This window comes from Chinchilla lanigera, unplaced genomic scaffold, assembly GCF_000276665.1.
Source record: "Chinchilla lanigera isolate Chin_1 unplaced genomic scaffold, ChiLan1.0 scaffold00001, whole genome shotgun sequence".
In the NCBI taxonomy this organism is placed as follows: Eukaryota; Metazoa; Chordata; class Mammalia; order Rodentia; family Chinchillidae; genus Chinchilla; species Chinchilla lanigera.
The window spans coordinates 23459491-23484990 of NW_004955402.1; the positions used below are offsets into that span (position 1 = coordinate 23459491).

At 34.8% G+C, this 25500-nt stretch overlaps 1 protein-coding gene across 10 annotated transcripts in view; it reads left to right on the plus strand.

Moving 5' to 3' along the window:
- Nucleotides 1-25500, plus strand: part of Kiaa1328 (KIAA1328 ortholog) — a 293177-nt gene that overhangs the window by 161247 nt on the left and 106430 nt on the right. For all 10 annotated transcript variants that reach the window (XM_013510276.1, XM_005372830.2, XM_005372829.2 and 7 more), the window contains 2 exons: nt 11611-12284; nt 24715-24822. In XM_013510276.1, the coding sequence (XP_013365730.1) occupies nt 11611-12284; nt 24715-24822 (782 nt within the window). The remainder of the gene's footprint in view (nt 1-11610; nt 12285-24714; nt 24823-25500) is intronic.

The following is a 25500-nucleotide window of genomic DNA, read 5'->3' on the forward strand; positions in this document are numbered from 1 at the left end:
ATGTTGTACACTGCTTTTATCACTTTATAAATTTTGTACTTTCTTTCAAAGACTTCTTACAGTTTTTAACATATTTCTTTATATTTATGTGTAAATATTAGTTAAATTTATGTAAATCCATTTCTTCTTTAGCCAGAACATCTCAGTAAATAACATACTGTGGTTTTAGCATTTTACTGTCATGGTCACAAACCAAACCATTCTAACTGGCACTAATACCATTTTTATCCTGACCTTGACCTGGTTTTTTGCTTCATCCATTCACCACCACACTCTGGACTCCTTAGACTTCATCAAACATATTAATTTTCATAGTTCCTGTCCTACTACTCATATTTTCCAGTTTCATGAAATGCCCTATCCTACATACCCTCATATACCTTTATCATTAATTACTCCAACTTGCCTCCCAAAATTTAAACACTAACTTTGCTATGAATCCTTCCCTATTTCTCCTGATACAAGTAAAGGCAAAACTAATCTCTTGCTGCTGTTTTTTGATCATCACACTTTCGATAGATCTTCTCACATAAAATATTTTCCCCTCTTAGCCAAAAGTTGAGGGTCATAAATGTTGGGAATCAGTCTATCAAGCCTTGTATTCCAGACACCTAACGTATTATATGGCAGGTACTACTAGATTCTCATCCTTCCTTCCCCTCCAAAGGTTTAAGATTATAGAGAGGAAAGATCATGATTCTGAAAGTGTTTATCAGTAATATTGTTTATATATTCTATTCTCTTCTATTGTTAGACCAATATATAAGGTTTGATTTTTGGCTGAAAAAGTTTTGTCTCTTCTTGTGTCTCTTCCATCTAATAATCATTAAAAAACTATAACTCCCAAAATGAGCAGCATCGTAATTCCTTCTTATATTTTGTACCAGTTCAGCATCCAAAGCAAGGAACAGAAGGGATATATTTATGTTTTTTAAAAATGGTTATAGGTTGATATTTGTTTTGTAGTGTCTTTACAAACATTGGATGCCATCACTAACTGAAAAAAGATTTGGAGAAAACACAATTAACTTTACATTTTTAAAGTTTGTCCCAAACTCGCACACATTTTTTTTAACATAATACTATATATCTTAAAATGCGCCATCTATTTTCATCATAGGTGAGACACTTATGTTAAGGCTGACTGAAAAATTAAACTCAGAATAGGCATCCTGAAGCAGTACTGTTTTGTTCAGGCATTCTGTCTTATAACCTGTTTGCTTATTCTAATGTTAGGTTGATTTGCACACATTTCATAGTCTTTCAATGCAGTTTCTTATTTTAATCATTTTTATGCATTTTATGCACATTTTAGAAAACAGTGTGATGATCTGTGCTTTAAGTTTGAACTCTTATCCCAAAACTCTTATACTTTACTATTTCACCAGTTTAAACTAAATAGGCATTTAGATCTCTATATTTATTGCCTGTGAGCAATGCCAGACATAGTTGGAGTTTTTCTTATGCTTGTTGAACTTTTTTCAACCTTTTGATACTCTGAGAAAGTATATTTACATAAGATAAGTGACTCCTAAAATACATTGAATGGATTTTAAGATTAAGTTGCCATCAAGTTCTAAAGATACAAGTTGGGTCATGCAACTCTTTATTCATCCTGCTTATTAGTTCATTCAACAAATATTTATCAATTCAAGCATCTTTTGTATGTAAAGAATAAAATCACTGAAATATGAGGTTGAAAGAAACAGTGTCCCAGTCCTCAAGTTTCATACAATAAATTGTATAAAACCATTATTTGTTGGGCATCTAGTCTTCTCTTAACTGAGGGTATAGCAGTGAAGACGCACTTACAATGTCTACCCTCAAAGAATTCACAATTTCTGTTAATTGAAGTGTAAATAAATATTTAAATTACACAAGAAAAATCAAGAGTTGTGAAAATATGTAGCAGTTACAATGGCAGGATAAAATAAATTCAACAATAATGGAATGAATAAAATGTTCTGGGATACCTGGGAGGGCACAAATAATTTGAGCTAGGGGAATAGCAACACCACAATAAAATGAAGTGATATCAACACAATTCTGAAGAATAGAAAAAGGAGTCAGGGCATTTGAACACTAGAAAATTCAACCTGTCTGAGTTGTTGTCCCCCCACCCCCTACCATTTCTAAATGAAATCTCATGGGTTTTTACAAGAAACTCATATGAGCAGTATCCGATTTTGAAAAATCAAAATTTGGCCTTGAATAAGTAAAGGAGAAAGAATTCAAAACAGTCTTGTCTCCAAGAAAGGGCTACTCTAACTTGCAGAAATTTTTCAAAAATGCTTCTCACTAGACTCTTTGGCATCCTTGGTCTTCAGCCATTTTTTACCTAAGAAGTGAATATAGAAACTTAAGGAAGACTTTTCTCTTTAATAATAAGATTTTGATTCACTTTAGAAACTCCCCATGCTATGGTTTACATTTAGATGTCCCCCCAAAGCCTCATGTGTTCATAGCTGGGGCTTTCGGGAGTGACTGGGTCATGGGTATATGATACTGAATCATGGGTGTATAATATTGGATTAGTCCACTGGTTGGTTTAGCGTACTTCTGGGTGTAATTTTGGTAGGTGAAACGTGGCATGAAGAGGTATGTCACTGTGAGCGTGGCCTGAAAGGGTAGGGACTCATATATATATATTTTCCTGCGCCATGCTTCCCTGCCTTGGAGCCAGCTGACTATGGACTGAAACCTCTACAAACTAAAGTAAAATAAACATTTCCTCTTTTAACTTGTGGGTGTCAAGTATTTTATCCCAGCAATGAGAGGGTAACTGAAAGATGTCATAATAAACAATCAGATTTTTCCATCTCTCTTATTTGTCCACAGATAGGCTATTGGTTATACTTCTTGGTATTTCTTAAACACTGTTTTTTCAGGCTTTCTTTTCCCTGGTTCACAGCAAAAATATAATAGAAATACTTTCCCCCTCAGACAATAACATAAATGCAATGTAACTCTGATCTCCCCATAAGACAGTCATGTTCAGGTACTGTTACCTTTATATTTTCTAGAAACTATCCTAATTACTTTGTGTTAAAACTTGCCTTTATTTGATGCTAATTCATGTAGTTTGCTTCATATAAAAAGAACTATATTAGAATATCTGTCTACATGTGATTCTTATATCAGTTCTGGAACCTGACTGTTACTGGAGAGAGATGAGAGATGGTTGAACAATCTTGGGAGTGCTGCGGCAAGCCCAAGGTTGCTCTCTACAAACAGCAACAGGGTGCCACAAGAAAATTGATGGAAGCTCTGAGGAATCATCTCCTTGACTGCATTCTAATTGAATATCAATTCTAATTGAGTTTATTCTTGCAAATGTTTTGCTTTCATTTTGTATTTTTGGAGATTGTTCTCACCGTTTCTGCAGATGAGACAGGTGTTACCTTGTCTTTGCGTATGTCTAAATTTTTGGTATAAAATTACTTTACCATTTTTACAGCCTTCATTAAGTAATAAAAATAGCTGTGTGCTTGTTTCCTTTCACAGTTTTACAAAACCATATTTAAAGCTCCTTTTACATTTCTTTTTGCAGTTGTAGTCATCTGTCTGAACACAATTTGAGTCAGGAATATTGCTGCATATTTCTTTAGTGAATGTTTGACCCTTTTTAATCCCATCAAATTATTTAGAGTATAATCAACTTTTCATTTATCTTATATGATCTTTAATTGTGTATATTTTAGATTTAGTGACAAACTGCATAAATAAAGAATATTAAGTTCTTTGACTGTATGAGTCAAATAAGGCAGTAACAGTTAAAACACAGAATTTTCTGTGGAAATACAAGCAAAGGACATTTAGTAACTTTACTGTAGGTCTGTCAGTTGATAGCTGAATTGGTATGCTAACTGGTATGATTTCTCATCCAACCCTTTTTCTTTTCTCTCATTCTTTGGAGTACAACAGCCCAATCCCTGTGTTTTTGGCTCTTAAAGATAGCATAATTTATGGAAATCGCCAGACCCAACCCTCTTCTTTAGAACAGGCTAAACGACTTAACAGGGGGAAAGTAACTTGCCTAATTCGACAGAACTAATAAGAGTTCCTACTGGAATTTTCTCATAGTCTTTTGACTTTAACTTGCATATATTGTCAATTACTGTAATAGCAACTCAATAAATTCCAACTTTTGCTAAAGATTTTAATCATTAAGTAATATGAAATTTAGCCTTTTCTGAGTCCAGTAGTTATTGTTAAAAATGTTGGCAGATCTATGGCATACCTATCCTAGGACCTGGAATGGCATCTGTTATCTGTAGGTAGTGTTCTGCCATTTACACATTACCATTTGTCTCCTGTATTGCTATATTCTTCTAAACCTCATAATTATTGACTTTAATGTCTTTTAGACTCAATATTCCTAAGTTGTTCTACAGTCCCTCTGGGAACTAGAATAAGTTATTAGAGCCTTGCAAATGTGTTTGACTGCTGCATTCTGTTATTTTCTCTTCTGCTGATGGCCTACAGCTTTAGCTGCTGAGCTGTGGAGGAGCTTAAACCTCCAGGGCCCATTAGATTTAACTTGTTTACTGCCTTGATATCTATATGTTAAATGACAAGAGAATCCAGGTTATTGAATAATTTAAAATTCAGCTCTAATTGGTGTCATATGACCTGGAAAAGGCCATGGATGACGCCAGGAGCATGCTGTGAATTTCTTATAAATAATTCATAAATAAGATGATTCATTTGCCTGGCTGTCTTGCTAAATGCAAAAGTTTGTAAGTTATAACTGATGATATAACACCTGTAAGTATTTAGTTCATAACGCTGGAAGGTAATCTACATTGATGATCTAGCAAAATCTGCCAGTATAGGGCAGTTAATTGCACTGGAGAGAATGAACATTTATTTGGGATTAGACTTTGGCAAACCACATAGTGCAGCTGTCGCATTACGTATTTTCTCAGTTTGACAACCCATCTATGTATGCCCAGTGTTAAAAATGCAGCATATTACTCTGTGCTTTATTTTAGATTAACTCCAAATGATCAGATAAATAACCTGCCATGCACATAGTATCTTAGATTTAGAAGTTTTTATCTAGGAGTTCTTGACAAAATTAAGAACACAGGTGAAATTTCGAAATGACAAAATTTAGATTTTCATTTTTAATTAAGCTATCAAAGGAAAAAAGAGTATTGTTAATAGGGTACTTTCCAGGATTGGAAAATTATTATTTGCCATCAAAAAAAATGAATGCCAATAAAACCTATTGATACTATTGGCAAATCCTATGAGTAACAACTCATGAATGCATTAGAAGTAATCACTTCCTATGCATTTAGGGGTAATATGGCTTAACTATTGCTTGTGTCTAGATATCTCCACAAGGCCTCATGTGGTCATAGGTGGTGCTTTTCAGAGGTGACTGGATCTAGAGTGTGTGATGGTGGAATTAAGGGTATGATGCTGGGATCAAGGGTATGTGATTACTCAATTAGTCCAGTGATTGGTTTGGCGTAGTCCTGGGTATGATTAAGAGTGCTCCAACCTGGGTGTGAGTTCTGCTCCCCTGTTTTAGTTACTTTCCCCATTGCTGAGAAAATAATCAATGCCCAAAGTTAAGGGAGGAAAGATTTGGAAATGCTGCCTGAAAAAGTAAGAGTTGGGGCACCTAAGGCTGTACTTGATGGTAGATTCTAGTCAAAGCTCGGAAGATCAGACTGGTGATAGAAATACTGCGAGTAAAGACCAGGCTAAGGAGGTTTCTGCTGGGAAGCACTGTATTGACTATTGGACTCCAGATGGTGTGTGTTATGCCTTGGCAGAAAGTTTACGTGCATTTCAGTTGTGTCCAGAGACTTTGCCTGGGACTGAGATTAAAAGCAGCATACTAATTAATCTTGCAGAGAAAATATCAACGCAGTCTAATATTGAAGCAGTAGTGTGGCTACTGTTGGAGGCTTTAAGCCAGATTTATGTTGAGAATCAAGAGCAAAGAACCTAGCAGAATGATTTAAAACATTTGAAGTTTGGACAGAAAGGAAGTGCCAGTAAAGCTGTGGAGTGCAAAGGTAGAACAGAGGAAATCTTGATTGCTTAGAAGAAGCAAGAAAATAGAAAAGATGACCTGGGGGCATCACAAGAATGCAGCAGGACTCCACCCTTTGCAACCTGAAAATTGTAAAAGTGGAAGGCTGCTTTGAGAAGAGAGCCCTAGCACACCATGTTCTGAAATGGCAGTGGCCTAGGGAAGTTGTTCCTTGGGATTTGGTTCATACTCAAGCTCTACAGCCAAGAAAGAAGGGAGCTAGGCTACTGCTACTGTTGGCAACAGACCTTGGCATCATCCAAGTGGTGCTGGTTTTAGATATATGCAAAATGCAAGAGTTTTGGGGTCAGGCAGGCTTCCACTCACATTTCAGAAGATCTGGCAGACATTGTGCCCCTAATGGAGCAGTGTGTAAGGCTGCAAGTGTGAAGCCAAAGGTGCATTGGAGATACCAGAATATTGGAGAAGCTGGGAATGTGGATTGTCTGAGGAAAACTGCAAGGAGGGAGCAGAGCTGGCCCCAAAGAGAAGCCATGGAAGCTGCAACCACTGGCTGTGCCATCCAAGCCCTTTAGAGTTCACATATTGCCACAGACTACCTCAGATGCTGCACATGGAACTACAGGACTTAATGTTTGCCCTGCTGGATTTTGGATTTGCTTTGGTCATTCCAAATTCATGTTCAAACATCAGAAAGTTGGACATTTGAGCATACTTTTAGGAAACCCAAATAACTGGTTCTGAGACCCAAACTTACACTTATAAACTCATTTTTCCAGGACTTTAACAAATTTTGGAATCATTTCTTTCTTTAACCATATTGTGGTTCTCACAGTTTTCCTCTTAGTTTTGCTGCTTGTATCACTAACTTTCTTTGGAGCCATGGATACAATATTTTATACAAATAAAGCAAAAAAAAAAGCAGGGATCTTTTAACACACTAACACAAGCACTATATGTTGTCTGGGTGAGCCACACTTAGACTGAAGTGTCACCACTTTGTGTCCTGGGTGAAATGTGACACGTGACTCACTCCCAGCCCACACAGGTTATTTCAAGTCAGATTTTCAGCTTAACTATCTAGCAAAGTTACGAACACTGAGCAGGTGTTTTTGAAGTTTGCTATTTTAGTAGTGGAAAGTTTGAGCTTGGAGCCATTGGGCAACCAAGGTATCACTGTATTCAGACTCTAACAGGGAGGTTTTTTTAAATTATTGTTTGTCCTCCCTTGTTCTTTTACATGATTCAGACTAGTCACACATTCTAATTTTCTTTTCTCTAGTTGTTATGACCCAGAAACCAACTTGAATTTTTCTGCTAAGCTGGTTCAGTCAGCTGATGCTTATTGAGAATGTACATGTGCAACCCTTACCTATACAGAGAGATAAATATAGCCCTTGTCTTCAAAAGTTGTTGAGACAAAGAAATCAATGACAAGAATAATACAATAACGAGAAACATTTTGAATACTGATGTTATGTTAGGCATGATCCCAACACTCTTTATTATAAGTTAACTCATTTAATCAGGACAACAACTCTTAACAGCAATGCAGGATACTAGCATAAGAATGATATCTTTTGGGGCTGGGGATTTAGCTCAGCGGCAAAGCGCCTGCCTGGCAAGCGCAAGGTTCTGAGTTCGGTCCCCGGTACCGGAGAAAAACCAAAACCAAAAAAAAAAAAAACAAAAAAAAAAAACAATGATATCTTTTGTATGAAGGAGAAAGGAGAAGAAGAACCTATTATCTCAAGCAATTTCAATACTGACCTGTCTTGCAAATTCCACTTTACCAAGTTAGGATAGTAACTGAACTTGTTCTTATTAAAAGATAATTTAGAGATAAAATGTTTCATGCTCTTTGAGGAATCTGATCTCTCCCTCTTCCTTCTCTCTCTTTCTTTTTCTGTCTCTCTCTCTCTCCACACAATGTCCTTGAAAGAAGTTTGAATAAAAATTTGAATAAAGATTTTTTTCATTGTGTAAATTGGACCCTTATAAACTGGCACTAGTAATAACTGCCCATCTAACTAACCTCCACATTCAATTTTGATATAGTTCTTCTTTTCAACCCCTGTTAAGTTTACTAATGAGGAACCTGCGGCTTAGCCAAGTTGAGTAATATGCTATATTTTGTTAGTATAACAAGTTCCTACAAGCTTAGCAATTTTAAACAACACACATTTATTATCTCACAATTTCTGTAGGCGATAAGTCTGGGCACAACTTAGTTGGGTCCTCTGCTCAGTTTCAATAGTGCTGCCCTCTATATATCAGCAGGACTGCATTCTTATCTGGAAGCTCAAGGTTCTCTTCCAAGCTCACTGAGTTGTTGGTAAAAGTTAGTCTCTTACATCTGAAGAATGAATGTCTTTTTTGATTATCAGCTTTTGGCCTAAGCCTGCCACCTACACCAAACATCTTCTCAAAATTAATGTTTTCTTTGAGCAAACCAGATATCAAATTCATTGCTGTATTACCTCTCAAAAGCATAAAAAGTTAAATACCTACAATCAATTTTAGAAATATTCCAAATATCTATTTATGAGTAATTTAATAATATCACTAAAGTATAAGATGCATCTGTACCTAAAAATGCATGTATGTAAATAATGTTAAACAAAAATGAGACTATAAGTAGTACATAATACTTTTTCTATTATATAATAATGCACATAAAGTACAGTAATTCTATGTAAACCTTAACCATACAAAATACTAGATGATAACTGTTAAATATTTGTATTGACATTAAGTACTATAGAAGTTTAAAGTGGGAAGGAATATCAACTAGAGTCTCTCTTTAGGGGTAAAATAAGATTAAATTTTTATGAAGTAGTTTATGAGATATTTGGTCTAGGACTAGCTCATAGTCTGTAGCTAGTCATCAGCTTGAGATATAGGATTACATGTCCTCTGCAGAGGACTGTCTTCTACCTAGATATGACTCATTTTCATTTAATGGAAACACTTTACCATTGTTTTAGAAACTCAGTTAAAATCTTTAGAGTACTGTAATATCCCTCTTCATCATACAATGGGAAATAGTGTATTGTGTGTGTTTGTTAGTTAACACTTTTTTACCCCTATCAGTTTACCATTTTCAGTTATTACAAAGTAAAATGATTTTCCCCTCTTCTACCAGGCATCTCAATATTCCTCATTCTGTGTTTCTAGAATAAACAACCATCTCCACTGTTTATATATTGGTTTTATTTAAAAAGACATTGTGGTAGACTGAATAATGCACCCCTTCCCCACAAATATGCATATGTCTTAATTCCTAGAACTTGTGAATGTCACATTATGTGGCACAGTGGACTTTGTAATGCAAAGGATTCTGCAGATGTGATTAAAAATCTTGGGATGAGAAATCATCCTGGATTACCTGGATGGACCCCTGTAAAATTCAAATGATACTAGTAAGAAAGAAATAGGAGGAATCAGGAAAAGGCAATTTGATGGAAGCAGAAGTTGCAGTGATTGCACTTTCACTGTGGAGGAAAGGCCACAAACCAAGTAAATCAGGTAACCTCTAGAGGCTGAAAAAGGCAAGGAAAGTGATTCTCGTAGAGTCTCTCAAAGGAACAAGCCTTGCCAACACCATGACTGTAGCCCATGAAATGGTTTTCTAATTTCTAACTTCCAAAACTGTAAGAGAATAAATTTTTGTTGTTTTAAGCCATGAAGTTTGTGGTAATTTGTTACAGAAGAAACAGTAAGCTAATATCAAAGTTGTTATATATTAGCTTACTGGAAATGTCATATTTCACTTGTAGCCTTGAGCAAATAAGCTTCTCTCAGCTTGTAAATAACTTCATAAAAGTAAAAGCACATTTCAGTGGGGATGGATAGAAGATTAAGAAGGATTTTTGTTAATATTAGTGTTCATTACATGATTGCATTCTGGATTTGTTTGTAAAGAGATAAAAAATAGAAAGGAAGTAATGATTTAATGTAAATTGGCTTTGAATGAAAGCCTGGGGGAAGAGAAAGATGAGAGTAGAAGCTGTCAAGGATATTTTAAATGTTTTTCTTGTTTGTTTGCCTAGTTTCTTTCTCTTGTTTTTAATCTTTCGGTATAAAGTCCAGGTTGGAAAACAAAGTTTCTCCAAAAGTGGGCAATTTTCTCCTTTCAGCTTCTGTATTAAATATTGTACTCTGGCACTTATAAAGAAGTAACTGCTGCTAGACGTAATATATTTTTGGACAACCCATCTTGTTGGTTTAAATAATTGGACAAGGCAGCCCCCTTTTCTTATACCAAAGATATAATCTACAGGGAAGCATTAAAATTTTAGAGGGCTATCGCTCTAATAATCTGATCATTAGCTGGATTCATTTTCAGCATTTTCAGAAGCATATCCCCCCCATCAATACAATTTTAGAGTCTACATTAATTCCTTTCATTATTATTTTGTTAATCCCAATTATCTGCCTTCATGAGCAAGTTGTCTATCTATTACACACTTAACAGTGTTTTATACAAGAATATTTCCAGTTGGCCAACCTGTAATTAGATACCTTAGGTTACTGAAATACATTGTGAAGAAAAGCTGCTTATTTGTTCTGCTGAATCAGTGATGTTCAGAGCTGAGTGAAGTATAACAACTCAGTCTCCCAAGGCCAACAGTTCAGCAGATGTAGATAGTTGAGGACAAAGAGCTATGGTTTTCAGAGTGTGGTTCCAGATCAGCATCATTTGGGAACTTGTTAGAAATGCAAAGTATCTCACTCTGCTCCAGAGTTGGAATCTCTTGGGATGAAGCCAGCATTTCATGTTTAACAAGCCCTGTGGGTACTTCTGATACTTGTTAAAGTTTGAGAATGATTGATAGGGACTAAGGTTTGCTTTCTCGGTGGTAGAACAGACTTACAGCTAAATTGGTGGAAAAGTTCATTCTGTTGATCTATAAGTGGTGATTTGCAACTGTTTCCTTTCTGCCCCAGTTCCATCAGATTATAACCACTCAAAAAGCTTAAGTGAAAAAAAAATCCCTTAAGTTTGTAGCAGAAATGAATTAGATTATATATTTTGTATTTAAATAGAAGCTTTTGGTTAAAATTGTCTTGTTCAAAGCAGTTTCATCTGTGTTCTGTAAAGATATTTATAAAAACTCTTGAAATTTCTAGCAGTAACATCCTATTCAATATATAAGGTGAAATGTTTTACATCAAATCTCATTCTGTGTAATGGGCAATCAAAGCGTATTTAAGGTGGCTGAATGGATTCTTGGCTCAGTATATAAAAGGAAACATTTTTAGATATTAAAATTCAATGCTTTTGCTTAATGTCAAAGTTGATTTTAGGTAACATTCATTATTTGCAACTCCTAAAATCACCAAAGATCTTACTTAAAGACCATGTAGCAACCCTATATTTTTCTAGTCCTTTTGTAGACTTGCTTAAGTGTAGACTGTTAGACCTACAGATGGATATAGCTTTGTGGCATGTCTGTTTAGCTATGCAAATGTTGTTGTTTAAGAAGACAGAATGGGAGTTTTTAAATGAACATATATTCTTAAGTTCTGAAAAAATCAAAAGAACTTGTTTTATTGCATTCTTATTTGACATGTGACATTGTGGTTCTTTTTAGATAACCAATAGGAAAAGTACTCTCCAGTCTTCATCTGTGGAACTGGATGGCTCCTACTTGAGTGTAGCCAAACCACAAACGCACTATCAAACCAAGCAAAGGCCCAAGTCTGCAAGCCGGAACTCAGCTTCAGAATCCATTATGGAGTTTAGGAATAATTCTTTGAAACCGACAACACTCTCTCATCCCAGGGAAGGTCTGGAGAGGCTGCCATCAGAGATAAGAACATGTAATTATGAATCTCCAGGGAGAAAACCAGTGAATGCAGCCCCAACAGAAATAGCTCCACCAGAAGAACTGAAGATGAAGGAATGTCCACACCTTAAGCCTACTCCATCTAGGCAGGGTTGTAGTCACAGACTTTCTGAAAATGAAGATCATGTTCATGAGATCCATCCTACAAACATGGCCCTTCAATATTGTAAGACACATCCAGAATCATGCAGTTATTGTGGGCTTTCTTGGGCATCTATTACGCATAGTAAAGGAGCACTGCAGCCTAGTGAAACTGAAGTCAAAAAGCAACTCTCAGAAGATAGACGGCAACAACTGATGCTTCAGAAAATAGAGCTAGAAATTGAAAAAGAGCGCCTTCAGCATCTGCTAGCTCAACAAGAGACAAAGCTTATACTGAAACAGCAGCAGCTTCATCAGTCTCGACTGGATTACGATTGGTAAGTCCTACCTCTTCTTTCAGCAATGTCTGTAAATTGAAGTATAAAATGGCTGGGTCATTACTGTCAAAGATTTGTAGGGAAGGATTTTGGCTTGCTCAAGTTGCATACCAGCAATGACTGCTAAGTAAATTCCTGTCCTGTGTAGTAGATCTACAAGATTACCTTGTCTTTCATGTTAGGTTAAAGTATCTACTTCTGAGCAATCAGATGGAGCTTTTGATGGATTTCAAAGATAATGTTTTTAAATTATATTAACATTACACAAAATGCTTTGTTTTTCGATGTCATTATAGAGAATGTTAAGCAGTAGGTGAGAACTTGAGAGCTCAGGTTGTGGAATCAGACTGAGAAGAGCTGTGATTAGCTGATCATTCCCTATTTATGTCTTGCTGACAGAATATCAAATATAATAAGTCATGGAAATCCTCTCAATTTAATTTTCTCATGAAGTACTACTACCTGTTTAATTACCAATTCTCACAGGCTTAACCACATTTATATTGTTCTTCCCTTAACAATTCTCTAAGACCAGTGTTTCAAAAGCTAAGTTGCTTAGCTTTAAATTGCTTTAGCTCAAATTGCCCAGCATAATTTTGCATGCAATCCTAAAGATTGCTAGCTTAATATATTTAGGAAAAATTACTAATAAAACATAAATAATTGTATTTTTTTTTTTTGGTTTTTCTCCTGTACCGGGAACCGAACTCACGACCTTGCGCTTGCCAGGCAGGTGCTTTGCCGCTGAGCTAAATCCCCAGCCCCTAATAATTGTATTTTAAACAATAAAATGTAGTATGTATAGCATTTAAAGATAATAAATTGCTAGTTTTCATAAGGAAGTACTTACATGGAGCCTGATCAAAATAAACAATGAAAGTTTATTTATTTATTTGTTTATTTACTTATTTATATTTGCTACCGTGAATTGAAGTCAGGGTGTTGTACTTGCCAGGCAGGCACTGTACCACTGAGCTGTATCCCTGGCTGAATGTAAATTTTAAAAATTTATTACACTAAAAGACACGTTGCTATTAATCCTCTTCAAAATATTCCCCCTTACCTCAAACACTGTTCCACAGTTGTTACCATTTTCTGAAGCAGTTCTGGAAGTCTTCTTTCATGAGTGCCTTCACAAGGTGTGATCAAAAATATAGTGAATGCTACTGCCAGATGCCATCCAATGGAAAGGCAGGCTTGTAGAAACCGTACAGTGTGTCTTTTATTCACCTTATTCACTATATCTAGAGCTATGCAACTTCTGCTTCTTCCATACAGTCAAAATGACCATGAAAGGTAAACATTTGAATTGATTTATGTCATTGAGGCAGCCATGACAGTGCAACTAAAGACATGAAAGAGGATTTGCAGAACTACCACAATGTGTATTTTCTTGTAATAACTAAAAAGAATTAAACATTCATTGTATTTTTCAGTAACATCTTGTGTATCCTTCTTGTTTCTTCCTTGGTCAAAATTACTATTTTTTCTTTGTATATATTCTTACTGGAAACATACATCCCACATGAACACAATAGTAATGTTAACTTATTTTCTGTTGTTTTTTAGAGTTACTTTTCTTTCACTTAAAGATTGTACCTGATAGTCTTTAAATTCTGCTTTCTTTGAAAGTTCCATCATGACATTTTCCCCCCATGTAACTTTTCTTGGAACCATAAGTGATCTTTCTCTAGCTTCATGATCAGGGAGTCTTTTCTTCACTGTTAATACCTGGAGGCTTTTTAAGTACATGAAAATGAAGCCTCTACAAGTTTGTCACCAGAAGCTAAGCAGTATCCTCATTCTCATGACCTCAAACTCAAATCCTCCATTCAGAGTAGACTTTCTGGCAAACTTCATTTAAGAAATATTTATTGAATTCCTATAATATGTGAGGAATGGTCATAGGTGGCTGGGATTTATAAAATGAACCCAATGTAGTGTTTCCTTTGAAGAGGGCTCAGTCTTGCAAGAAATAGTTGATAATTTTAGAGTAGGCATCATGTTCTTGTGTGTAGCAGTGTATAATTCAAATAACTGTGAATGATGATAATATAGTATTGTTCTCTCTAGAACAGAGTGGTGGGGAACACAGTGTTTGAGCAAGTTTTATATATGCATAAATCGTAAAATATTATACATATTCATAGATATATTTCAAATCTTATTTTGAAATAATTGTAAACTCACAAGAAGTTACAAAAACACTGCAGATGTTCTGTGTACTCTTTACTTAGATTCCACCATTGTCTAAATTGTGCATAATATCAAAACTAGTAAATTAACATTGGCATAATATATGTGTATCATTTTATGGCATTTTGTCCCATGTAGGCCTATGAAACCACCACAATCAAAATACAGAATTATTTTTGTCACCACAAAGATAGTCCTCCTGCTTCTCTGTTACAGTCCTACCCATTTCCTTCTGCCCTCAATATCCATAATGTGTAGAGACCACTAAACTTTTGGACTCACCTGTAATTTTGTCATTTTGAGAATGTCAGTGAAATTATATAGTATATAAATTTTTTATTTTAGCTTTTTTCACTCAGTTAATACTCTTGAGATATATACTAGACCATTTTATACCTTATTAATATTCCATGATATGAATATATCATAATTTAACCGTTCATTTAACCATTCACCTGTGAATAAAAAAATGTGGTGGTTTCTAGTTTTATGTCTTATGAACAGATCTGCTCTGTGTATTTTTGTATGAGCTTTTGTATGGGCTAAGGTTTTCATTTCCAAAGGTGGAAGCTAAGAGTGTGATTACTGCATCACATGAGTGTATATTTAGCTTCTTTAAACTAAATACACTTTTGGCTTCTAGTACGTTTAGGTCATAATACATTCTTACTGGTAATGTATGAAAAATCTAGTTTGTCAACATCATTTCTAGATTTGATATTATTGCTAATTTTTATTTTGCCTCTTTTAATATGTACGTCATCATATTTTACTGTACTTTTAATTTGCATTTTCCTAATGGCCACAGTGATATTGAACAGCTTTTCATGTGTTTATTTACTCTCCTTTCATCCTTTTCAGTAAAAAGCTCTTCAGTATCTTTTGCCCATATTTTAACTAGAGTACTGGGGTATTCTAACTGTTAAATTTGAGAATTCTTTATATCTTCTAGACAGCTCTTGTGAGATATGTGGTTTGTAATTATTTTTTTCCAATCTATTGTTTGTCCTTTCAGTCTCCTAACAGGATCTTTCATAGCACCAAAATATTTTTTTTTTCTTTTCAGAGCTGAGGATTATAACAGATCTTGTACATGCTAGGCAAGCACTTTATCGCTAAGCAATAGTTCCTTGCCCTTTTTTAAACTTTTATTTTGCTACAAGGTATTACTAAGTTACCCAGACTGGCTTCAAACTTGCAATCTTTCTGCTTCAACCTCCTGAGTAGCTGGGATTACAGTCCTGTACCACCCTACCCAGCTAAAAGCTTTTAATATTAATGAAGTCTAATTTATTGACTTTTTTCCCTTATGGACTATATCAAACTTTTATCGTGAATAGGTGTTGTATTATGTCAAATACCTTTTATAATTATGTGACTTTTTAAATTTAGCCTGCTAGAATAGTGGATTACATTGAGTTTTGAATATTGAACCAGCCTAGCATTCCTTGCATGAGCCCCACTTTGTGACACTATCTAATTTTTTCATATTTTAAAGATACTTGTATCAGTATTGGTGAGGGATACTAGTCTATTTTCTTTATTTATATATCTTTGTCTGGTTTTACTTTCAAGATTGTATTGGTCTCAGTAAGTGAGTGGCAAGTATTATTTTTTGAATGTTTACTAGGATTCTCCAGTGAAACTAGAGATTTATTTTTTGAGTTTTAAAATTACAGGCTCAATTTAAATGCTTACAAGGATGGTCAAATTGTTTCTTTTATAGTGAGTTGTGGAAGTTTGTGCTTTTTGAGAAATCAACCTATTTTATTTGTTGTTAAATTCATATGTGAGGAGTTGATAAAAATGAGATTTTTGTTTCATTTTGTTATTATTATTTTGTTTTCAACTTCTTTATTTCCTTTTTCTTTGTTTGCTTTTGCTTTTGATTTATCTTGCTCTTCTATAAAATTGGTTAAGGTAGGAGCTTAGATGACTGATTTCAGACATTTTTCCTTTCTAAGAAAGGATTTGGTGTTATAAATTTTCCTCTGAAGAATGATCCAGCTGTCCCCCACAAATTTGGATCATGTTCTTTTCTTGTTCATTCAACTTAGTGTGTTTCAAACTTTTTCTATGAAAATTGTATCATAGTTTTCTACAGTACTTCAATTTCAATATTTTCCTGTTTTGTTTCTGTTACTAATTCTAATTTGTTAACACTGGCATTTCAGTTTTTTTGAATTTGTTCCTTTGTCTTAGCACCCAGTACAGTATATGTTCTGTCTTGATACATGCTTCATGAATGCTAGAAAAAAATGTGCATTCTTTGTTTGGGGGTGGAAAATATTCTATAAATGTCAATTAAGTTTTATTGTGTGATCAGAGTTTTTGAGCTGTACTATATCCTTGCTGATTTTCTCCTTGGCTTTTAAATCTTGAGAGGGGTTTTAAAAGCTCCAACTATGGGCTGGGGATATAGCTTAGCGGCACAGCACCTGCCTGGCAAGCGCAAGGTCGGGGAGTTCAAGTCCCAGTACCAGGAAAAAAAAAAAAAAGAAATGCTCCAACTACAACTGTGGGCACATGTATTTTATTTTCAGTTCTATCAGTTTTCCTTTTACATATTCATACCTCTGTAGTTTGCTGGTTTTTTTTTTTTTTTTTTTTTTGGTCTTTTTGAGACTGGGTCTTGCAATGCAGTTCAGGTTGGCCTTCAGCTCACTTTGTAGCCCAGGCTGGTCTTGAACTTGCAATGATCCTGCCTTAGCCTCCCGAGTGCTGGGATAATAGGCATGCGACACCACGCCTGGCTCTGTTGTTTGCTGTTTACACATTTAAAATTCCTATACCTTCCTGATGAATTGAGCATTTTTATCATTATGTAATGTCCTTTTCTGGCCATAGCAATTTTTCTCTCTCTACGGTTTCCTTTATCAGATATTAATAAGGCTATTGCCACTTGCATTTGATTAATGTTTTCAAGGTATATGTTCTTCCACCCTTTTAATGTCATACTATAGTTATGATATCTTTTTTTTCCTGGTTCTGAGCATTGAAATCACCAACTTTGCACTGATATGCATCGCTGGCCCTTTTTTAATTTCTTGATTGAGTGTCTCACTAAATTGACAAGTCTGGGCTCGAATTTGCAGGCATTCTGCCTCAGCCTCCCAGGGTGTTAGGAATACAAGTGTGTACTGCCACTTACATGTTATAATTTTGAAGTGAATTTCTTAGCATTTCATTGAATCATGTTTTTTCTTAACCCACTTTTGCAATTTTTTGTCTTTCAATTGGCATGTTTAGACATATACTTTTTTCTTTTTGACAGTCTTGGTGTGTGACCAAAGATAACCTCAAATTTTTAATTCTTCTACCTCAGCCACCTAAAGAGCTGAGATTATAGGCACATGACACTGTGCCTGGCTGGAAATTTACTTTTGATATAATTTGTATATGCTAGAGATTAAATCTGATATTTTATTTTCTGTTTTCTGTTTTTTACCTGTTTTTCATTTGTGTTCTTTTTTCTTGCCTTTTATATTTGATGGTTTGTTGTTTTTTTTTTTTGTTTTTGTTTTTTTCCTGGTACCGGGAATTGAACTAACAACCTCCTGCTTGCCAGGCAAGCGCTGTGCCATTGAGCCAAATCCCCAGCCCCTGCCTTTTATATTTGAGCATCTTTTCGAATTCCATTTTAATTGGTCTGTTACATTTTGAGTATGTCTCTTTGGACATCTTTATTTCATTGGTTTTAAATATTATATGTATGTATTATATAATGTCATGGCCTATTGGTGTTATATTTTGCAGTTTAACTTAAATGTAGAAATTTTACCTTCCTTTAAGTTTCTTTATTCTTTCTCATTTGTAACTCATCTTAAAGAGTTCATCTGTATTCGCTGAGAACCACATCAGAAAATAAATTTTGTTATTACTATTGCATTTAGAAAATAAGGTTTGTTTTACTGTTTAGAATAATTAACAAATAATTTAGAAAACTGAAGAAGAAAAGAAAAATTTATTGTGTTTATCTATATTTTTATTATTTCAGTTATTTATTCCTCCTTCCTACTATGGTAAGATTCCATTTTTTACCATTTCCATTTTTGTTTGATGAACTTTGAGCATTCTTTTAGGGACAGCCTCCTGACAAGAGTCTCTTAGATTTCTTTCATCTGAAAATTTTTCTATTTTTGAGTCCTCCAAAAGGATATTATTGCTGGATATAGAGTTCTGGATTGACAGTTCTTTTCTATTAGCAAACTGCACTACTTCTTTCTGACTGTCTTGTTTTCTGATTCCATTCAGATTATTTATCCTTGTACAGTGTATTATTTCTCTTTTGGTGCTTTTTTTTTTTTTTAAAGAAAGTAGTACATAAGACACAAACAAACAAAAAAATAGAACAGTAGCAGCATACTAGTATCACGAACATAAACAGATCAAAGCAAGAACATTCAAAGTGATACAGGATCTCAAGACAAATTAATACAAATCAGTGGTTGTTTCATTGCATATTGCTATCCTCAACTACATTGCTCAGATTATCAGATGTAAGAATGAAAGATTGCTCAAACCATTAAAGAGAATAAGAAAATAATTCTTCAATAAAACATTAGAGATAATACAGTTTCACTAGACAAGATGGTAGGAGTTCACCATTGTAATTCCATTGCATATTGTTACCTTCGAATCCGTTGCTCAGACCACCAGACACAAGCATGCAAAGTCGATCAGAACATAAAAAATTGTGAGCATTAACTGTTCATTTCAATACACCATCAGACATCAGCAATACAGTCATCGCAGCTATTCATATATATATTTATATTTTGCCTCCATCTTTCTTTTTTCTTCTTTCCCTCATCCCAGTTGTTCCTTCCGTTGAGCAGTTTCTTTCCTTTTCCTATCATCTATTGTATGTTTTGAGTTTTACCTAGTCTTTCAGGTTCCTACACCAAAGAGACAATATGATGTTTATACATGTGGGTCCAATTTATTTCACTTATGAGTATAGTCTCTAGTTGTATCCATTTACCTACAAAAGCCTCGAGTTTATCTTTTTTAATAGCTGAGTAATACTCCATTGTATAAAAATACCACATCTTTTTTATCCATTTCTCAGTGGATGGGCATCTGAGTTGTTTCCAAGATTTAGCTATAACAAATTGTGCTGCTATAAATATGGGTGTACATATATCAATGTGGTATGATGTCTTTAATTCTTCTGGGAAAATACCCAGAAGGGGAATAGCTGGGTTAAATGGGACTTCCAATCCTAGTTTTGTGAGGCATCTCCAAATTGATTTCCACAGTGGTTTCACCAACCTACACTCCCACCAGCAGTGGAGTAGGGTTTCTTTCTCCCCACAGCCTCTCCAGCATTTGTCATTGGTTGATTTCTTGATGATAGCCATTCTTTCTGGGATGAGATGGAATCTCAGTGTTTTTAATTTGCATTTCTCGAATGACTAATGATGCTGAACATTTTTTCATGTATTTATTCACCATTAATATCTCTTCAGTAGAGAAGTGTGTGTTCATCTCAGATGCCCATTTTTGGATTGGGTCTTTGAATTTGGGAGGCCTGATTTTTTTTAATTTTTTATATGTCCTAGATAGAAGTCCTTTTTCTGAGAGGCAGTTGGCTAAAATTTTTTCCCAATTCGTGGGTTTTCTTTTTACTTTATTGGTGATATCTTCAGATGTGCAAAAACTTTTCAATAAGATGAGATCCCAGTTGTTGATTCTTTGAAGTATTTCCCATGCAGTTTGGTTTTTGTTCATGAACTCTCTGCCTACCCCAATGTCGTCAAGATTTTTACCTACTTTCTCTTCCATTAAATTTAGTGTTTCTTTCAATATTTAGATCTTTGATCCATTTTGACTTTAATTTAGTGCATGGTGAAAAACATGGGTCTAGTTTTAGTCTTCAGCATGTGGGAACCAGTTTTTCTAGCACCATTTTTTAAAGAGGCTGTCTTTCTTCAGATGAACATATTTGGCCCCTTTGTTGAAGATAAGGTGACTGAGTGTGTTTGTAGTTGTATCTGTGTCTTCTAATCTGTTCCATTGATCTTCAGGTCTGTTCTTATGCCAGTACCGTGCTGATTTTATCACAGTAGCTTTATAATATAATTTTAAGTCAGGAATTGTGATGTCTCCTGCCTTTCCTTTGTTTCCCAAGATGGCTTTGGCTATTCTAGGCCTCTTCTGGTTCCAGATGAACTTTAGGAGGGTTTTCTCTAGATCTGTGGGGTATACTAATGGTATTTTAATTGGGATTGCATTGAATCTGTACAACAATTTTGGGAGTATGGCCATTTTCACAATGTTGGTTCTCTTCTGGTGCTTTTAAGATTTTTTTTGTCTTTAGTTTTTAGAAGTTTGTCTATTTGTCTCTTTTTAAAAATTGCTTTATATTTATCTTCTTTGGATTTTGTTCAGATTGTTGAACTGTATGTCTTTTGCCAAATTTGTAGGTTTTTCGATCATTATTTTTTTCTAATACATTCTGAGTCTTCATACACTTCTCTAAGACTCCAGTGAACTGAATATAAAATCTTTTGTTATGGGCTCACACATCCTGAACACCTGATTTTTGTTGCGGTCATTACTGTTCAGTTCTTTTTTCACTGTTGTTCACTCTGTGTAATTTTTCCTGGTTTTCCATCAAGTTTCTGATTCTTTCCTATAGCCTCTCCACTGTGTAAAGCTAGTCCAGTAAGTTTATTTTCTGTTTGTTTTGCTTTATATTTTTCGCTTATCTGAGATATTTTTCAGAGGAAAAATATTCCATTTGGTTAATTTCATGGCTTCCTTGTCTTCTTGCTCTCTTTCTTCCTCTTCCTCCCAAACTTTCTTTCTCTAGGGATTGAACTGAAGCCCAAGTACATACTAGCCAAGTAGTTTACTGCTGAGCTACATACCTAGAGCCTTTCATTTTTATTTTGAGTAAGGTCTCAATAAATTACAGAGGACAGCCTCAAACTAGTGATCCTTCTACCTAAACCTTCTCAATAGCTCGATTACAAGCATTCACCACTAGGCCTACTTATTTTTCTGTTTCATTTAATCTTCTGTTTTTAAAATTTGTTTCAAGTATGTTCAGAAGCACTCACTGAACCATGTTATTATATCTCTTTTAATAGTTTTATGAGATAATTCCAACATTTGTGTCTTCTTAATATTGGTATCTGTTAGTTATCTTTTCTCATTCAAGTTGAGATTTTCTCTTTTTCTTTTTCTTTTCCTTTTTTTTTTTTTTTGGTACCAGGAATCAAACTCAGGGCCTTGTGCTTGCCAAGTGGGTGCTGTGCTGCTGAGCTACATCCCTGGCCCTCAATCAGATTTTATTGGTACATTTTACATGCACATAATGATCATATTCATCATGGAGAATTTGTTCCAACAGTGGTGAAGAATTCCTTTTTCCCCGCAGCCCCTCCAGCATTTGTTATTGGTTGATTTCTTGATGGTAGCCATTCTTTCTGGGGTGAGATGGAATCTCAGTGTTGATTTCATTTGCATCTCTCAAATGAGCAATGATGTTGCACATTTTTTCATGTTTTTATTTGCCATTTGTATTTCTTCATCTGAAAAAAGCCTGTTTATCTCCAATGCCCACTTTTGGATTGGGTCTTTGAATCTGGGGGCTCTGATTTTTTTCAATTCTTAACATGTTCTGGATATAAGTAAGTCCTTTGTCTCTGGGACAACTGGTTATAGTTTTTTCCCACTCTGTGGGTTGTCTTTTCCCTTTGTTGGTGATTTCTTTTGTTGTGCAAAAGCTTTTTGGTAAGGTGAGATCCATTTGTTGATTTTTTGGTACTATTTCTCTTGTGGTCTGGGTTTGTTCATAAAGTCTCTGCCTACACCTATGTCTTCGAGATTTCTACCTACTTTCCCTTCCAGTAAGTTTAGTGTTTCTATTTTAATATTTAGATCTCTGAACCATTTTAATTTTAGTTTAGTGCATGGTGATAGATAATGAGTCTAGTGTTAGCCTTCAGCATGTGGAAACAAAATAGTTAACATTGTTACACAGCTAGTTTCTCTTAGTTGATTAAAAAGCAAGTTTTGTGCTAATATTGTATAGACAAGATATCATGCCTATCTCTTCTACTCTGAATAACTAATAGGAAGACAACAATTCACAATGTATCAACTATTGTAACTGTCCTAATAACCTGTTTTGAAATTGGGTTTCATTGTTATTTTTATTTTTTTTTTTTTAAAGGAAGAACAACTAGGATAGGAGAAAGGAGAAAAGGAAAGATGATAGATAGATAGATAGATAGATAGATAGATAGATAGATAGATAGAGGCAAGATAGCTAAGATAATTGTACTACTAATTTCTCTTGTTTTATTAAAAGGAACAATTAAGGCTTAATTATTTGATCAATTTTGCATATCTATATCTGGTAATCTGAGCAACTGCTTTGAATATGCAGCAAAACAACCATTGTTAATTTCCTGTATCTTGTTTTGAAAGTCTGTATTGTTTTTATAATTCTCTTTAAAATAATAATAATAAAAAAGAAATCCCAGAAAATAGGTCAAACACTTCATTGGCTTAGGCAAGGACTTCCTGAACAGAACCCCAGTTGTACAAGTAATAATTTCAAGAATCAACAAATGGGATTTTTTCAAATTAAAAAGATTCTGCACATTAAAGGAAGCAACAGAGTAAAGAGACAACCCAGAGAATGGGAAATAATTTTTCCCAGTTACTCCTGTGATAGAGAACCAATATGTAGGATATATGAAGAACTCAAAATATTAGACCCTCAAAGAAACAAAAAATCCAATAAAAAATGAGCAACTGAAATGAATAGACACTTCTCAAGTACAAGTGGCCAATAAATATGTGAAAAAAAATCTCAGAATCTTTGGCCATTAGTGAAATGCAAATAAAAGCAACACTGAGATTTCATCATATTTCTGTAAGAATGGCTATCATGAAGGGCTTAAAAAACAAATGCTGGTGAAAGTACAGGGCAAAAGAAACCCTTCTACATTGTTGATGGGAATGTAGACTAGGACAGCCGTATGGAGATTTTGCAAAAAAGTAAAATTGGAAATTCCACTCGATCCAGCTATACCTCTTCTTAGTATCTTCCCAGAAGAATTATCCTACTCATGATGGGGCCATAATTCCTGTCTTGCTGCTGAGCAGTTTCAACCATCAGTGGTACATGCATGACTATGCTATGCATGACTGTACCATTTTTGCCACCAGTGGTACAAGCCATCTGATGAGACAGCAGGATCAGTGTGTTTGAAGTAAGGGGGGATATTTTAAGGGAATTGAATGGCAAGGTGTCTTTCATTGTAAATTTTTAAAATTTAAACATTCATCATATATTTTGATCAGACCCAGGACATCTCTGTATATTACTGTGCATAGTTACAGTTAGAAGAATATCTTTTTGCCATTTATGAAAATGACAGTGCTGTCTTATCAGTGATTTACCTCTTCATGGTTTGATTTCATAAAGAATGTACTTGTACAGATAACCAGAAAATACTTTTTTAAAACAGTGGAAATGGGTAGGTGGATGTTACATTTTATACCAACAATTGACACAAACTCCTGGTAGAAAACATTTTGCTGGTTTCTTCAACAACCTTCCCTTCTTATACACATAAGTATGGATCTAAGTTAACACTGATAGGGAGAGTGTCTTTCAATTGTTTTTTATGTGTCCCAGAGAAAATATGTTTGTCAGTGAGTTTTTGCCACCCTCTTTGAAATGTCAATATGAGAAGTGGGAACTTCTCATGTAGTATATGTTAGAGTCAATGATACTGAAGAATTGCTAGAATTCCAGCTTAGAACCTGATGACCAAAATATGCTTGCTTAGCAGTGAAAAGAGGGAAGACTTAAATTCTTGAAGAAAGACTTGTGGTGCTTTATAGCATCACTTATTTTGAGTTTTTAAATTGTATTTTAACCAATTCATTTTTCCCCCCACTTTCCTACAAATGAAGAAATTCTAAAGTCCTTTAAGTCAATTTGTATACTATTTTTATATGTATTTAGGATTTTACCTTTTTTAAAATTATATTTTTAGGGCTCGGGAATCGAGCACAGAACTTTACTCATGCTAAGTACATGCTGTACCACTGAGCTACGTCCCCAGCCTATTCATTCATTTTTGACAGATTGAGTTGTAATCTGAAAATAATTGCGGGGTATCTTGTCTGGATGATCATGTTATAAGAATTACATGAGCCTGTCAGTCTCCTCTGGATTAGAAATTCTCTAAATTTATTTTTACAGGCTAAGAACTCAAGCTGTGTTTAAACCAAAGGAACTGGTTGCTGACAAAGAATTTATTAAACCTCGAGAGCTCAATTTGGATGTAAATGGGAGTGATCCTGGACCAAGGTAAACCTAGTGGCTGGGTGAAAACAAGAATATTAGCAGCACAAATGTTCAGAATATATTTAATATACATTTGTATCTCTGTTGCTGGTTTTTCACCAAATGAATAAATTGTCATTATAAATTTTTGAAAAATATTGAAAAGTCTGAGCCAGGTGTGGTGGTGCATGCCTGTAATTCCAGCACTTGGGAGGCTGAGGCAGAAAGATTGCTGCAAGTTCAAGGCTAGCTTGGGCTACATAGTGAGTTCAAAGCTAGCCTGAACTACATAGCAAGACTCTGTCTGAAGAAAAATAAAGGAAATTCTGAAAACTCTAAAGAAAAAAGTCATTCATAATCCTGCCTCTCAGAGATAATTATTTGAGCTGTGTTCTTATATTTTTCTTTGTATATTATATTCTAAATTCTGTAGGGATTATGCTTAGGTACAATTTTATTTGTTACTTTCTTCTGTCAGATATCTCATCTGATTAAATACTTCGTTAAGAAAAACCTAATAACTCCTTCATTCAACAAATACTTTTTGAGCCCAGTGTGGTGGTACATTCCTGTAATCCCAGCACTCAGGAGGCTGAGGCCAGAGGATCTCTGTGAGTTCGAGGCCAGCCTGAATGACATGATGAGATCCTGTCTCAAAAACATGCAAAAAAATCTATTTTTTTGTGGCAACTATGCCCCAAT